Below are 16539 nucleotides of genomic sequence, written 5' to 3'. Positions count from 1 at the left end.
AGTGTTTTTCATTATCTTCTAGCTGTGGCTTATATTTTCTTTCTTATGTGTTTCTTGGAGCCAGGCATTTATGTGTATGTGTATGCTTGAGTGTATGTATGTGAATCATGTGCATGCAGGTGCTCAGGCAGTTATGAGTCACCCAATGTGGGTCCTGGAAACAAAACCCAGTCACCTGCAAGAGCAGCAAGTGCTCTTAATCCCTGAGCCATCTCTCTAGCTCCCACTATAGTATAGCTATTAGTTTCATAAATGTACTTTGACAACTTATCAAACTGCTCAGTAGTCTCTGTCAGTGACCAGTTCTTTGGTGATATTGGTGCACGCATGCGTGTGTGTGTGTGTGTGTGTGTGTGTGTGTATGTATGTTCTGTGTATGTGCATGGGGAAGCTGGGGGACTACCTCAGATGTCATTCCTCAGGAGCCATTCGCTTTGTTTCTTGATCCAGGATCTCTCATTTTGGCTTGGAGCTCAGCAAGTAGGCTAGGCTGCTGAACAGGAGCCCCATGGAGCTACCTGTCTCCCTCTTCCCAAGGCTAGGATTATAAGCAGGCACCACTAGGTCCAGCATCTTTTAAGTGGGGATTAAATTCAAGTCTTTGTGCTTGCACGGAAAGCATTTACAGATACTCTGTTTGTTCAGAGACATGATCTCACTGTATAGCCAGGCTGGCTTCAAACTCACCATTCTCTTGCCTCTACCTCTTGATGCTGGAATTTACAGGCATGCATCATCATGCCTAACTGATGGTGATATTCTTTTTAGAAATTTTATGTATGCTGGGCATGGTGGCACATGCCTTTAATCCCAGCACTTGAGAGGCAGAGGCAGGCGGATCTCTGTGGGTTTGAGGCCAGCCTGGTCTACATAGTGAGTTCCAGGCCAGCTGGGACTACAGGGAGACCCTGTCTCAAAAAGACTGAAAAAAAAATTATGTGTGTGTTTTGTCTGTACATATTTAAGTGCACCCAGGTCATGTGGTTGTTCACTGCCTTGTAGGTTCTGGGAACTGGACCCAGTCTTCTGCAAGAGCAGCCAGTATCAACCTCTGAGCCATCTCTCCAGCCCCTGATGTTGATATTCTTTATAGCATTTTAATTTTTATTTATTTATTTTTATTTTATGTGTGGAAGTGTTTTGCCTGCGATGTAAGTGCACTTGGGTCCTGTAATGCCCTCAGAGACCAGAAAAGGGTGCTGATCCCCTGGAACTGGAGTTAAGGGTGGCTGTTAGTCATCTTGTAGGCACTGGAAATTGAACTTTTATAGCATTTACATAACTCTACAGGGTTAAACCTTTCCCCTACAGATTGCATCTGGGTTGGAAGAAGACAAAAGTGGGGGGGTGGAACAGAGACGCAGAGAGAGATTATCCAGTAAGAAATAGGACACCTTTATCAAAATTAACCTTATCAAAATTAATTAATTCAATCTTTGCAAAAAGATAACGGTTACTTATAAGATTGAAATCTGAAAATGAGTTTGTGTATAGTGTGAAATACAGATGTAATTATTTCCCCCTCCTAAGTGGCTAGCTAAGCAGCTCCTGGCTATTTGGAAGCAGCACAGACCCCACCTAGGAGAGGAGCAGGAGGGACTCTCACCCTCCACCACCAGGCCCTCCCTGCTTGATTAAAAGATCCTAATCCTCTTGGGAAGATTAAGGTCCTTAGTGGGCTCTTCCCACAACCCCCGCCCTGGGCTGGGCTGCCAGGGGAGACCAAAGGGACAGCGACTCTATGACCCCTTAGCCAAGCCGGAGCCCCGGACTCCCCCCTCCCCCCGTAAGTGGTACAGGACCCAAGCCAGGGACTCAGGTCCCTACCGACCCTTGAAGCCGCTGACAGAGGGGGACGGGGGCGGGGAAGGGAAGTAAGCAAATTGGAACAAGCTGGAGAGGCCCCAGTGGCCTTCGCCTTCCGGGCCCGTGTGCACGCCAGGTAGGGGAGGGATCTAGGGGTCCAAGACTGCAGAAGGGGCTCTGGAAGCGGAGACACCCCTGGGATTAGGTGGGATTTGAGAAATAGGCTTGCAGGAAGAACCACAGGGAGTCCTGGGGGTCTGAATCGCTCGTCCAGCTCCCTCTGTGTCCACAGACGCTAGCGATGACCGCGTGCACTCTCCCAGCGGGTGGACTCCCCGCCGCCCGGCTCTGCGCCCCTGAGCTACTGTCCCCGCTGGGTCTCCCACGGGTCCTACCCTGGCCAGGGCCTCAGCTGCCGGGACTGCTGCTCCTGCTGCTCCTCCCGCCGCCCGCTGCCCTTTCCATCGTGTTCAAAGTAGGAGTGCTGGGCCCATGGGCATGCGACCCCATCTTTGCCCGAGCCCTCCCGGAGCTGGCTGCGCGCCTGGCCGCCGACCGCCTGAACCGTGACCTTGCCCTGCAAGGCGGCCAGCGTTTCGAGGTCGTGCTGCTTGCTGAGCCCTGCCTGACCCCGGGCTCCCTGGGGGCTGTATCCTCCGCGCTGGCCCGAGTGTCGGGCCTGGTGGGCCCGGTGAACCCTGCAGCCTGCAGGCCAGCGGAGCTACTAGCCCAAGAGGCTGGGGTCGCGCTGGTGCCCTGGGGCTGTCCCGGGACGTGGGCGGCGGGCACCACGGCCCCTGCTGTGACCCCCGCAGCGGATGCTCTCTACGTCCTCCTTCGAGCTTTCCGCTGGGCGCGCGTGGCGCTGGTCACCGCGCCCCAGGACCTGTGGGTGGAGGCGGGACTCGCTCTGTCCACAGAACTCAGGGCTCGGGGCCTGCCAGTCGCCCTGGTGACCTCCATGGAGCCCTCGGACCTGTCTGGAGCTCGGGAGGCCCTCAGGAGGGTCCAGGACGGGCCTAGAGTTAGAGGTAGGCTCCCGGGCAGGGTGGGGGGAGGTCGGCCCGTCCTGCGGACAGTGGGCAAGGGAGCAAGCCAGTCTCTGTGTTCACAGTAGTGATCATGGTGATGCACTCAGTGCTGCTGGGCGGTGAGGAGCAGCGCTACCTACTGGAAGCTGCAGAAGAGCTAGGCCTGGCCGATGGCTCCCTGGTCTTCCTGCCCTTCGACACGCTCCACTATGCGTTGTCTCCAGGCCCAGAGACCTTGGGCGCACTTGCCAACAGCTCCCAGCTTCGCAGGGCTCATGATGCAGTGCTCACTCTCACGCGTCACTGTCCTCGGGGAGGCAGCGTTCTGGATAGTCTGCGCAGGGCCCAAGAGCACCAAGAGCTGCCCTCAGACCTCAACCTGCAGCAGGTAGATAGACTGAGGAACAGGGAAGAGGGAGGAAAGCCAGGGAAGAGGGAAGATAGATAACATACAAAGAGAAGGTTGAAGCCTATAGAAAGGAGGGTGGAGCCAACGGGAAGAGGAGGGTGGGGTCAATGGGAAACAGGAGGGTGGGGTCAATGTGGAAGAGGAGGTTGGAAGTAATGGAAAGAGGAAGGTGGGGCCAATGGGAAGAGGACGGTGAGGCCAGTGGGAAGAGGAGGGTGGAGTCAATGGGAAGAGGAGGGTGGGGCCAATGGAAAGAGGAGAGTAAGGTCAATGGGGAAGAGAAGGGTGGGGCCAATGGGGGTTTTCATGGGTGTTAATAGAAGTTCAGGTTTTGCTTTAGGGCATCTTAGCGTATTTACCACCAGAGTAGGCAATGAGACCCCTCCAACCCAGCTCCAAGGAGTAAACTAAACTACCATGTTGTTTTTAGTCTGCTTCAAAGTTGACTTATTTCCAAACAACCGAACAACATAGAATGCATAATAAACAGGTGGTGTTCTCAAGAGAGCAAGAAAGAGGGAGAGGGAGGATACAGATCCAAACTTCACACCTAGTTCTGAGGCATTTCCTCTGGGGCCTCGAGTTGTTCTCTGGTCATCGCTATGGTCTTAACTTTGTGAGGGCTTTGATATCTTGCAAAAGAAGAAAAGTCCCCAGCTGGAGGTAGGGGCTTCCATAATCAGATCCAAAGATAATTTCCAACATCCAGGTAGTACCCAGGATTCCCTGAGTCTCCAGAATCCCAGTTTATACCTTCTAACTCCCTCCCAGGCACAAAGGGAAGCTAGAAGCTATTAAGGTAGAAGGGAAGCTAGACGTCAATAGGTAAGAAATTAACCACCAAAAAGGTCATACTCAGCTAGGTGTGGTGGTGCACACCTGTAATCCCAGCACTCGGGAGGCAGAAGCAGTGGGATCTCTGTGAGTTTGAGGCCAGCTTGGTATACAAATTGAGTTCCAGGCCAGCTGGGGCTACAGGAAGACCCTGTCTCAAAAAAAAAAAAAAAAAAGGTCATACTCATGGCGGTGCACACCTTTAATCCCATGCCAAGGAGGCAGAGGCAGATGAATATCTGTGAGTTCAAGGCCAACCTAGTCTACATAATGAGTTCCAGGTCAGCTGGGACTACAGGGGGACCCTGTCTCAAAAAAAATTTTTTTTTAATAAATAAAGGCCATACTCATGACAGATGACATAGGAAGGAGACTAAGGCTGAGGCAGGAGGATCCCAAACTCAGGACCTGTCTGGGATACAGAGTGAAGTTAAGGCAAGCTTGGTCAACTTAGAAAGACCTTGTCTCAAAAAATAAAAAGGCTGGGTATATAGCACAGTGGTAGCCTACTTGCCCAGCCTGTGCAATACGTTAGGTTTAGTTCCCCCAAATAAGTAAAGAAATAGCCATACCCCAAAGAGACTACATGAAAAAAGCTATTGCAGGAGTGGGGGCTGAACTATTCCCCAGCAATGCCTTCCCCCAAAAGAGATTTGAGGTAGCAATGAACAGAGGGTGGCAATAGTCAATAAGAAATTAAGAGTTAAATAGGATGGAGGGGTTCTCATTAGTTCCCAGTAAATGCACAGCTTTCTACCAGCTGTCCATTCCATGGCAAGGGAGTCACCCAACTGATTCCCCTTGGTCCCCACCCCCAAATCCAGTCTTATTACTTTTACTTTCTAGTGGTCATTAGAATCCATTTTCTCCCTCCTCACTGTTACTATCCTGATTCAGGCCACAACACTTCTGAGCCCAGACCTAGAATATAATCTCCCAGTGGTCTGTGCTTCGAATTACCTGATCCAGGTTTCTCTCCAATAACAATCAGAAATCAAATGTGTTCTACAATTTCAAGACCTGGTTCAAGGCCTCCTGGTAGCTTCTGAATAGCCTTCCTCCATCCTGTGTTGGGGACCCTCATTGTTCTGTATTGATGGAGGTCTCCCCAGGACCTGGGTCTTCTATTGTCTTCATGAACTTCAGCCAGACTGAGCTACTTTAGGGTCTTCTCTTTTATCTCTGAGCTGCTTCCTTTCTCCTACCTCATCCTCCCTGGGTAATTCCACCTCATGTCCTGAGGGATGGTCACTGCTTCTAGAACTTCTTCCTCTTCCTCCTATCTGGGTGGGGACCTTCATTCTTGTCCCTAAATCTCCCTTATTTCCTTGTGCCTTCATATACTGCACTACTAACACCCCTGTCTTTTTCCTCAAGGCAGGGGACTGTCTTGAACATCATTGATGTTATATAGTGTCTGGCACTTTGAGAGATAGATTGGTAGACAGGTCCAATTAAGGAATGGATGGATTTTGAGGCCAACTTGGGCTACATGAAACCCGAGAGAGAGAGAGAGAGAGAGAGAGAGAGAGAGAGAGAGAGAGATCAAGACCTAAAGTCTGCCTAGGTTACATAGTAAGTTCAAGGTCAACCTGAGCAACTTAGGAAGACCATGTCTCAATAAATAAAATAAATAAGAAAAAAAAGACACCAACCAAAGGATGGGAAAGTTTTGAAAGTTTTAGATGAATGGTAGGTGAGATTAAAAGTGTATGTAGGGCAAACAAGTGGATGGAAAAAGAAATGTACAGGAGATGGAGAGTTAGAATCAACCATGAGAGAGTGGGAGTCCTGAAAGGAGGTACAATCGGTGGGGACGACTGAGTGAGAGACAGGGAAGAGAGAGAAAAGGTGTGAACTCTAATGGGGAAGGATATGGGGAGCCAGCACCTGGGAGGTAGGAACCATCAGGGCCAGAAGGATACAATGAAAGAACAGGAGGGCTAGTGAATTCATTTATTGGCTCTAACTCTGAGTCCTTAACTCTCCTCTAGGTCTCTCCATTGTTCGGCACCATTTATGATGCTGTCTTCTTACTGGCCCGAGGCAAGATGGAGATGGGAGCACCAGCAGCAGCAGGTGGCAGCTGGGTGTCAGGAGCATCTGTAGCCCAACAAGTGCAGGATACCCAAGTCTCTGGCTTCTGCGGGGCCCTGGGAAGAACCGAGGAGCCCTCCTTTGTGCTGTTAGACACAGATGCAGCAGGCGACAGATTGTTCACCACACACCTACTGGATCCTCTCCAGGGCTCTCTGCGCTCCTCTGGGACCCCAGTGCACTTCCCTCTTGGTGGACCTCCACCAGGACCAGATCCCTCCTGCTGGTTCGATCCTGGTGTGATCTGCAACGGAGGTGAGGGCAAGCACTCCCAGCTCCCACTGGGACTGTCAGCATAGACAATTCAAAGTTGTGTGAGAGAAAACTCCTGTTGTTCTTCCAGATCCTCCTTCAGTCCCTGGCTTACTCAGGACCCTCTCACAGAGTCCCAAAGCCATCTGAGAACCTTCCTAGCATCTCCACTCTTCCCCTTTGAGGAATCAATGACCTTTCACCCAGAGCCTCCCCAGCTCCCACTCCCATTTCTAGGAATTTTCATGATTGACTGAATACCTCTCTCCTTCAAAGGGGCCTTCCCCCAGCCAAGATCAAGAGTGTTCCTCTTCTCTTTGTCCCTTCAGGAGTGGAGCCAGGCCTGGTCTTTGTTGGCTTCCTCCTGGTGGTGGGGATGGGGTTGACTGGAGCCTTCCTGGCCCATTACTTGAGGTAAGTATGGGAATCGGGCAAGTAGGAAGTGTTCTTGGCTCTCCATCTGCCAGGAATGAAATTGTGCCGTAGATAGCAGGCTAGGTCCACTAGAGAGGAAGGGAGAACTTTTCTTGGTGAGTAACAAAGGATTCTGTGTGGCTGACAGTCCCAGGACATGTTTGAGGGATAGCCTTATTCCAGTATACTTCCCAGAGCTAGTGTCACCGCCCTCCCATCCTCCACTGGCATATTCTTACAGAATTTGGTCCCCGTTGTGGGGATGACCACCTCCCCCTACCAGGCACCGGCTTCTTCACATCCAAATGGTCTCTGGCCCCAACAAGATCATCCTGACTATAGATGACATCACTTTCCTCCACCCACAGGGAGGCAGCTCTCGAAAGGTCAGGAAAGCAGGGAGCTGGAAGACCCTATCTTCTCCCTGTATATTTGGTCCCTTCCCTGAGCCACCTGTCACCCCAGTCTCACATGTAAGAAACTTACCTCTGTCCCAGCTTTGTCCTTGGTCTGAGTCTTGGGGATCAGTGACCTCATCTATGCAATAGAGCTGACAGCCTTGTCCTGGTCCTATGGGTAGTGTGAAGATCCATCTAGAAAATAAATGTATGTTTTGTACATTGTAAAGTGTTGTGTACTGGGTATCATTTTCATCTGCCCTGAATGAAATTCCTTACCCTCCTTTCACCCAAAGAACTTAGACTGACCTCAATCCAGAACTCTAACCCCAGATTACATTCTGATGTCTTGCATTGACCTTTGTCCCCAGGTGGTCCAGGGAAGTAGAGCAAGTCTGGCTACCGGAAGCACATCAGACATTCACAGTGTCCCCAACCAGCCCTCAGAAAGCACCAACATTGGTCTCTATGAGGTGAACCTGATTCCCCAGTCAGACTGAACAGTACTCGAGGAGGGGAAGGGGAAGGATGCTCAGACAGAGCAGAGAGAAGCAGTCTTCAGGAAGATACACAATCATGTCAAATCCTGCAGACTCCAGGCTTCAGGGGATGGAACCCAGGTGGAATCTAGGGAAAGGTTATGGATTCGGCAATCCTAACCTGATTTTCCAATTTGAGAATACTCCCTGCCACAAGATGGAGGTGAGGGCTTTCCAAACGCTAGTCACAGTGACCCAGAGACTGGAGGCTGGAGGCTGGAAATACTGTGGAGCATGCTGGGACCAGCATGCAGGCTAGTGTGGCTACTGAGCCATTTCCTACCCTACAGGGAACCCTTAGCCCTGTCCCCTCAGCATTTTCATCCAGTTCAGATCGGACTCTGAACATAAGGCCTACAGCATAAAAATAATGTTAGAGGAAGACATTAACTAGGGGCCAGGACTTGTGAATGTGGCAGGATGGATAGAGACAATGACAGATTTGGAGAGCTTGGCTCATCAAGAGGAGAGAGGGGACTTAGAGCTCCCCAGTTCAAGTTATGGAGAGAGTGCAAAAGTTCCCACTATGTCACCTGAGACCACTGTAACCTTTTCTCAGAAAGGGCATCATTGTTATTTTAAGCAGGTTATTCTTCATTGAATGGTACCACACTGTACCTATGCTAAGTGTTTCTTCTCTCTGGCCCTGTCCCCTAAATGTAGCCTCCAGTTTTTGTTTTGTTGGTTTGTTTGTGTTCTGGTCTTTTTGAGACAGGGTCTTCCTGTAGTCCCAGCTGGCCTGGAACTCACTATGTAGACCAGGCTGGCCTTGAACTCACAGAGATCTGCCTGCCTCTGGCTCCTGACTAAAGGCGTGCTGGGACTAAAGGCATGCACCACCATACCCAGAGGCCTCCAGTTTTTGTGGAAATTAAAATATCCCTACATTTATCTCCAACCACTCAGTAGGTTTCAGTACCAAACCTTCATGACTCTCTTCTAGTACATGTCCCTTAGCAACAGACAGGGCTACTTATACTTTTCAAGATCCATGAAAAAATAAGGATGAAGGTCTCCTTATTCAGATGATAGCAGCAGATTATTGAATCAAGTGTGCAGCACAGGTGGCATGCCAGGAACTGGCCTTGCCAGCCACTGAGGACAATAAAGGCTATACCAGAGGGAAGGTACCTACCCTTCACAGCTAGTTTACAGTAATTCCTGAGAGCTCTCAGCACATAGTGAGAGATGGTGATGAGAGCTGTGTAACGGTTCATGTGGCAGGACTGTAGGTGGGAGTATCTGGGGTAGTAAGGACCACCATACACAGTTTCTGTATCTTTCTGAGACCTGAACTTTGACCTAGTGGCCTGTGAAACAATAGGCAGACATCAAGCTCCTATACTTGTTCTCTGTGCCATAAAAGATATGTTCTGGTATACTGGGCCAGTGGAAATATGGGGTCCTAGAGCTCCTTGCATCTTGGAGGGTCTGAATTCCTTAATATTGTCCTCTCTGCTGCAGGGAGACTGGGTTTGGTTGAAGAAGTTTCCAGGGGATCATCATATAGCTATCCGCCCAGCGACCAAGACAGCCTTCTCCAAGGTGAGGGTTGGATCCATGATGGGGTGTGGAGTGGTCATTGGTTCCCTCTTTCTTGTCTCCTCTTTGTGGTGGGTTATAGAGGAAGGTCTCAAGTTTTCCCCTCTACTCCAGAGCAGGCTTCCCATCAGTCTCTTTCAATGTATCAGTTCTTTTTTATTTAATTAAGGTTTTTACTTTTATGTGTATGTGTCTGTGTGAGTGTATGCCATGTGAGTGCAGTGTTTGTGGAGGCCAGAAGAGGGCATGAGATTTCTTGGAGCTAGAGTTCCAGGAGGTTGTGAGCCACCTGACATGGGTATTGGGAACCCAACTCTGGTCCTCTGAAAGAGCAGTATGCTCTCTTACCTGCTGAGCCATCTTTCCAGCCCTCAAGGTATCACTTCTTTTCTTCGTGTTCTTATCACAATTTATATGTGCTGAGTGACATGTTAATGAATCATAAGTTGTGCATTCATCTGTGGCCTGATTTATTTCTTATTAGCTTCCCTCGTGGACTGAAAGCTGAGTAAGGGCTCTACCATATTCCCAACACCCATCACAGGGTCTAGAACATCAGAGAGATCCATGGATTAAGAAAAATTTTGTTTTGAGACAGGGTTTCCCTGTAGCCTCAACTGGCCTGGAACTCACTATTAGACCAGGCTGGCCTTGATCTCACAGAATCTTCCTGCCTCTGCCTCCTGAGGTGCTGGGATTAAAGCTGTGTACCACCACAGTGGATTTTTGTTGAGTGAATGATAGAACCTTAAAAATGAAGGCCCTTCAAGATGGCTCAGTGGATAAAGGTGCCTGCTGCCAAGGCTGACGACCTGAGTTTGTTTCCCAGAACCCACATAGTGGAAGGAGAGAACCAACTCCTGCAAGTTATCTTCTGACCTCCACATGTGTGCCATGGCATGTGCATGCCCATACACATACCCACAACACATATACAAGCAAATACGAACACATCAATAAACCAACAAATATTTAAAAAAAGAAAGAAAGAAAAAATTTAAATGCACTTATACTTCTGTCTGGCCAGTTATGCGGAATGGCCCCAGCTGTAGTGACATAGTGACTAGAGTTGGCAAGGGGGCAATAGAATAACTTATTCTGGCCCTTTCAACTTTAATGTCCCTCTCTCTCTCAACACCAAGCATCTCTGGCTTGGCCTATTTCCAGGAGGCTATCACAGGTTCTAGTGGTCACAGCTGGGGAATGATTTAAGGGGATTCCCTTTGTGGGTCTGGACTAAATCACTGTTTGACACTAGATGTTTAAAATGAAAAGTCCTTTAGCTGGGCATGTGACCCTAAGAAAAGCTAGAAAGTCAGTCTTCAGGCTGTCTTCTTCCAGCTTGCTGGAGCTCTCAGTACTGCCTTGTGGGTGAGGCCTCTTTGATGGCTCCTCTGGGACTACAGTTGGACTGTTTAGTTCCTTCTTTCCTGACTTAGACAGGGTGGGATTCTCAGACACATCTGATACGATGATGCAAGCAGAGCAAAGACCAGGCTGCAGGCACAGTGATTTCTGAATCTCACAGCCTCCTTCTGGTTCTTCCTCAAAGACTGGACATTAGAAAGAGCAGGTGGTGGTGCCAGGAGCTTCTCCTGTATATGATGCTTTCCCTTAAGACGTCACTTAACTTCATGGCCAGGTTAATCCCTTCATTTTATGGTTAATGAATCACCGATTCATTAGACTGGGTTCTAATGACCGATTATCTTTTCATTCCTAACTTTAAGCTCAGTTCTATTCAGAATCTGAACAGCGCTCTTTGACCACATTGTGTTCCCCAAAGATAAAATTGCCTAGAGAAGAAAGCCCCTACCCCCTCACCATTTTCAATCTCAAGTTCCCAATTTTGATACTCAAAAACAGGCATGCAATAACATGTAAAAACTGCAGTTCTGCAGTTGCCCCAGGGTAGAAAATGCCAATCAACTCTCCCTTTCAGCTCCGGGAGCTCAGGCATGAGAATGTGGCTCTCTACCTGGGGCTGTTCCTGACAGGGACAGCAGACAGCTCTGCCGCCCCTGGGGAGAGCATCTTGGCTGTGGTCTCAGAGCACTGTGCTCGGGGCTCCCTCCACGACCTCCTCGCGCAAAGACACATAAAGCTGGATTGGATGTTCAAATCTTCCCTCCTGCTGGACCTCATCAAGGTGTGTGTGCCTGTGTGTGTGTGTGTGTGCGTGTGTGTTGGCAGCCAATAGGTCTATCCTGAGTAACCGGTTAGACGAAGAATCAGGAGAACCGCACCGGACTGAAGCTGCTTCTTCCTCCACCCCTTCCAAGGGAATGAGATATCTGCACCATCGCGGCGTGGCACACGGGAGGCTTAAATCACGAAACTGCGTGGTGGATGGGAGGTTCGTGCTCAAGGTGACGGACCACGGCCATGGGCGACTACTGGAAGCGCAGAGAGTGTTGCCCGAGCCTCCCAGTGCGGAGGGTAGGAGTCCCAGGCTGGTTCCCTGGTACTAGAGCATCCCCCAGGACCTGTAGTCTCAAGGGCTCTTCCCTCCACTCCTCCCACACTCTTTCCATTCCATATCCCCTGACGCTAATGCCGCTACGGAAAAAGGCCCATGACTGGAGAATAGGGCCTTGCTAGGAAGTGGGATTGGGCCTGAGCTCCGGATCTGCAGTTAAATGGGGCTTTACCAAAGGGCGGAGCTTGTTTCCAGGAGGCGGAGTCTTTCCTAAGCACCGCCTGGGCTTTCTGGTGAGGATTTGTCTTCAGGGCCACCACAGGCTCTCTGCGTGCCCACTCCCCCTTCCCTGTTCCCAGATCAGCTCTGGACAGCCCCGGAGCTGCTTCGGGACCCAGCCCTGGAGCGCCGGGGAACTCTAGCGGGCGATGTCTTCAGCCTGGGCATTATCATGCAAGAGGTCGTGTGCCGCTGCCCTCCTTATGCCATGCTGGAGCTGACGCCTGATGGTAAGGCGACTTGGGGTCAGATAGGCACTCTGTAGTTAATTCTTTAATAAAACAAAGCCCATTGATGAGGATTGAGTGTGTGATGGCTTTCTTAAAACTGGGGCCTGAAGACAATTGGCTGAGTGGTTAGAGAGGAAAGCCAAGCTTGGGTTGGGTGTTTCTGGGCACAAATAGCTTCTTCTGTCCTGATCTTGGACCCATCCTACTCCCCCATAAGGCAGATCAGGCTCCTCTTTAGTTCTCTGAGTTCTTAGGAAGGTAGCAGGGGGACAAAAAGGGGATCAGAGGACAGCCGAATTGGATTCAAATCCAAATCATTCATCAAGCTACATGATCACCCTAACCTTATTTTTCTTATGTTCAGTAAAGATTAGTTTATCTGTGGCACCTCTCACTGATACTCAGAGTTCAGGGTCCTTTGGTTACTCCTAGAGATCCCCTTCCTCATTACACCCCTCCACCCACCCAAACGCTCATTTGTATGTCGTGTGTGTGTGTGTGTGTGTGTGTGTGTGTGTGTGTGTGTGTACATATGTATGGATACGTGAGGAGGCCAGAGATAAATGTCTAGTGTCTTCCTCAATCCCTCTCCACCTAATTTTTTGAGACATGGTCTCTCACTAAACCCAAAACTCACCAATTAGCTACAATGGCTGACCATTGAGCTCCAGGGAGCCTCCTGTGTCTGCCCTCCTGGTGATAGGGTTACAGGTGCATGCCATTATACCTGCCACGCCTGGATTTTTTTATGTGGGTGCTGGGGATCCATCCACACTTGGGTCCTCATGCTTGCACAACAGGCACTTTCTTTACTGACTGGGCCTTCTCTCTAGGCCCTGAAACACTTAAAGAACCCTCTCAGGCTAGGAAGTAGGTCAGCTGGTAGAGTGCTTGTCTAATATGCATGAAGTCCTGGGTTCAATTCCAAGCACCTCACAAACTGGGCATGGTTGCACAAGCCTGTGATCCTAGCGCTTACTTGGGAAGTGGAAGCAGGAGGGTCAGAAGTTCAAGTTCATTCTCAGATACATAGGCAAGGTGGAGGCTAGCCTGGACTACACAAGACTCTCTCTTAGTGCTCCATCTTAAGCTAGGGTCAAAGGTGATTTTTGTTTTGGGATACCCACCTTTCATGGTCTCCCTTTGTCTCCAGAAGTGATACATAGGGTGCAGATTCCCCCTCCACTATGTCGGCCCTCGGTGTCCGTGGACCAGGCACCCATAGAGTGCATCCAGCTGATGACACAGTGCTGGGCAGAGCAGCCGGAACTTCGGCCCTCCATGGACAGCACCTTTGAACTGGTCAGGACCTGGGATTGGGCAAAGGCTGGGATGGCCCCTGGGATCTGAGATTCATGTCAGTGCCCTTTTCACAGGCAGGCAGGATCTTTGATCTTCTAGGCTCCTTCCTTAGGAGTAATCCAAGGACTGGGAATTTGATGGGGCAGGGTTAGAATACAGATGAGCTAGGTTGAGGACTTGTGGAGGCTTGAAATGGAAGAAAGAACTCTGGGTGGGAGAAATGTTTGATTCAAATAAAATAACATTGAATGAGAAACAGATATGTGCTTGGTTTACTGTGACAAAAAAGACCTTTCCCCTGAATCCAGTGTTTTGTCAGTTCCAACTCACCAACAACTATTTCTGGGAACCCTTGTTTTTCACATACCTCCTAATAATATCTGAAAACGTAGTGACCAAGAGCCCAGGGGTGATTCATAAGAAGAAGATGAAGGGGGGTGGGGAGCTTGGGAATATAGCCCAGTGAGAGGGTGCAGGAGAGGGGCAGAGTAGCCAAAGTCTTGGGCAGCTTTCCCGGCTTTCCCCTCTTCCTAGTTCAAGAGTATCAACAAGGGCCGGAAGATGAACATCATTGACTCCATGCTTCGGATGCTGGAGCAATACTCTAGTAACCTGGAGGATCTGATCCGGGAACGCACAGAGGAGCTAGAGCTAGAAAAGCAAAAGACAGACCGGCTGCTCACACAGATGCTGCCTCCGTGGGTGTCAATGTGGAGAGGGATGCAGGGAGAGGGCAGCCAGACTGGGACAGCCTCCAGGTGACCCAATTGTTTGCCATGCCTAGATCTGTGGCCAAGGCCTTGAAGATGGGAACATCTGTAGAACCTGAGTACTTTGAAGAAGTGACACTATATTTCAGTGACATTGTAGGCTTCACCACCATTTCAGCCATGAGTGAGCCCATTGAGGTGGTGGATCTGCTCAATGACCTCTATACCCTCTTCGATGCCATCATTGGTGCCCATGATGTCTATAAGGTGGAGTGTGTAGAGGAAAAAAACTTCTTGCCCTTCAGGGTTTTGATTTTTTGTTTTGTTTTGTTTTGTTTTCCTATGTAGCCCTGGATGGCTTAGAGCTTGCTGTATAGATCAGGCTGGCCTCAAACTCCTAGCAATCCTCCTGCCTCTGCCTCCTGAGTCCTAGGGTTATAGGCAGGTACCACCACACCCGGCTCTGACTCAGGACACCAGCCCAGTCTTCCTTCCCAGCCCTCCTGTCCCTCATCTCTTCCATCAGGCCCTAGTGCAACTGCCAACTCCCAGTTTGGCTTTCCAGGATGTCTACCCTAATTCCAGGTTAGATTTCCTGACAAGGGATACTGACTTTGTGTGTTGGAGAACTGAATCGAAGCAACCCCTTTCTCCAGGTGGAAACAATTGGCGATGCCTATATGGTGGCCTCTGGGCTGCCACAGAGGAATGGGCAGCGGCATGCAGCAGAGATTGCTAACATGGCACTGGACATCCTCAGTGCCGCGGGCTTCTTCCGCATGCGCCATATGCCTGAGGTACCAGTGCGCATCCGCATTGGCCTGCATTCAGGTAAATTTCCAGCCCTCTTCATTTCCCGGCTTCAGCCTTTCTCACTGTTTAGGGTGCGGTCCCAGATTCCAGCCATAGGAAGCAACTTCTGGGGTAGGGAGCCTTGCCTTGAGAAAATACACTTGAGAGTGTTTTTATTTGGAGAGCTGGTGGAGAGTTTGGGTGCTAAAATGTCTCCCGAGTCGCTCTGCGCAGCCTAGATGCGGGGTATCACCGCCTTCAACCCTGTCTCCACCTGCTCTCTGACCTGGCATATTTCCAACAGGCCCGTGTGTGGCTGGCGTGGTGGGCCTCACCATGCCCCGATACTGCCTATTTGGGGATACAGTCAACACTGCTTCACGCATGGAGTCCACTGCGCTGCGTGAGTGTTAACAGGGGCAGGAAGAGCTGGGCGAGGTGGGGAGAGGTTGGGCGGGGAAATGACCCAGGAGGGGGACGTAAGAGGTGAGTCTTGAGCTGCCGGTGTTCCCCCATCGCCTCAGCTTACCGAATCCACGTGAATATGAGCACCGTGCGGATTCTTTGTGCTCTGGACCAGGGCTTCCAGATGGAGCTGCGAGGCCGCACGGAGCTGAAGGTGAATCCCTGCTCGCCCTGCCTCCTCGAGGGGGCCCTTACAGACCTGGGGTGTCCTAGTTTCACCTAGACCTAAAGATTCTCCATCCCTCACCCCAGACTGCCTGTCTCCCCTCCCTTTGCCTCGGCAGGGCAAGGGTGCTGAAGACACGTACTGGCTTGTGGGCAGAATCGGCTTCAACAAGCCCATCCCCAAACCACCTGATCTGCAACCTGGGTGAGTGGTTGGCTTGAACCCATGAGTAAAAGGGGTGACTGGCGCCTTAGTGGTGCTAGCCGCTAGCTGTAGGCTCCTTACAAACTTCTCACCCTCGTCCTAAGCAGCAATGGCCTAAGCCTTGATTTCCTCGCCCCCATTTCTTTCCCTGAGGCTGAGGTCCCCTCATTGCAGGGCCAGCAACCACGGCATCAGTCTGCAGGAAATTCCCCCTGAGCGGCGCCACAAGTTGAAGAAAGCTAGACCCGGCCAATTCTCTGGGAAGTGAAGCTCTCCTGGGGACAAATGCTGTGTCTCCCCTCAGACTCTGGGGCCACTCACCTCTGGCCGTGCTTCCTAGGACCCCAGTGCTTCCTCGACAGCCTGAGGACCAGAAGCTGCCTGCAGAATGCTCCATCCAAGCCAGTGTCCCTATCTGATTTAGGGGTTAGGGATTGATTCCTAAAATCCGGGGATTTCCCTTAGGAGGAAACAGGCATACTAGTTTGGTAGGTCTGGAGTGACCCTGGAATCTAAGTTTGGGGAATTTCCTAGGGTTCTCCCCTGACCCACCCCTTCCCCTGCACATAAACCAGGCTTCTCCAAGAGGCATCTCAGGTTGAGCACTGCACAAAAGGCAGAACTCTAGAGGGCAACCTTCATCAGAGGAC

At 50.5% G+C, this 16539-nt stretch overlaps 1 protein-coding gene across 1 annotated transcript; it reads left to right on the top strand.

The window, feature by feature from the left end:
• Positions 1-2107: 2107 nt before the first annotated feature.
• Gucy2d (guanylate cyclase 2D, retinal) lies at positions 2108-16285 on the top strand. Its single transcript, XM_008855768.2, has 18 exons — positions 2108-2837; positions 2921-3225; positions 6075-6432; positions 6759-6843; positions 7127-7229; positions 7613-7714; positions 9245-9325; positions 11265-11471; positions 11605-11761; positions 12101-12250; positions 13404-13552; positions 14087-14250; positions 14337-14529; positions 14919-15093; positions 15359-15457; positions 15579-15673; positions 15804-15889; positions 16064-16285. Exons 1-18 carry the CDS (start codon positions 2108-2110, stop codon positions 16155-16157), a joined length of 3333 nt encoding a protein of 1110 aa, XP_008853990.1. The 3' UTR covers positions 16158-16285.
• The last annotated feature ends 254 nt before the right edge of the window (positions 16286-16539 follow it).

This window comes from Nannospalax galili, unplaced genomic scaffold (genome assembly GCF_000622305.1).
Source record: "Nannospalax galili isolate Female #2095 unplaced genomic scaffold, S.galili_v1.0 scaffold146, whole genome shotgun sequence".
NCBI lineage: Eukaryota > Metazoa > Chordata > Mammalia > Rodentia > Spalacidae > Nannospalax > Nannospalax galili.
Note: the sequence above shows the minus strand (reverse complement) of the source record. Positions and strands in the feature narration are given on the sequence as shown.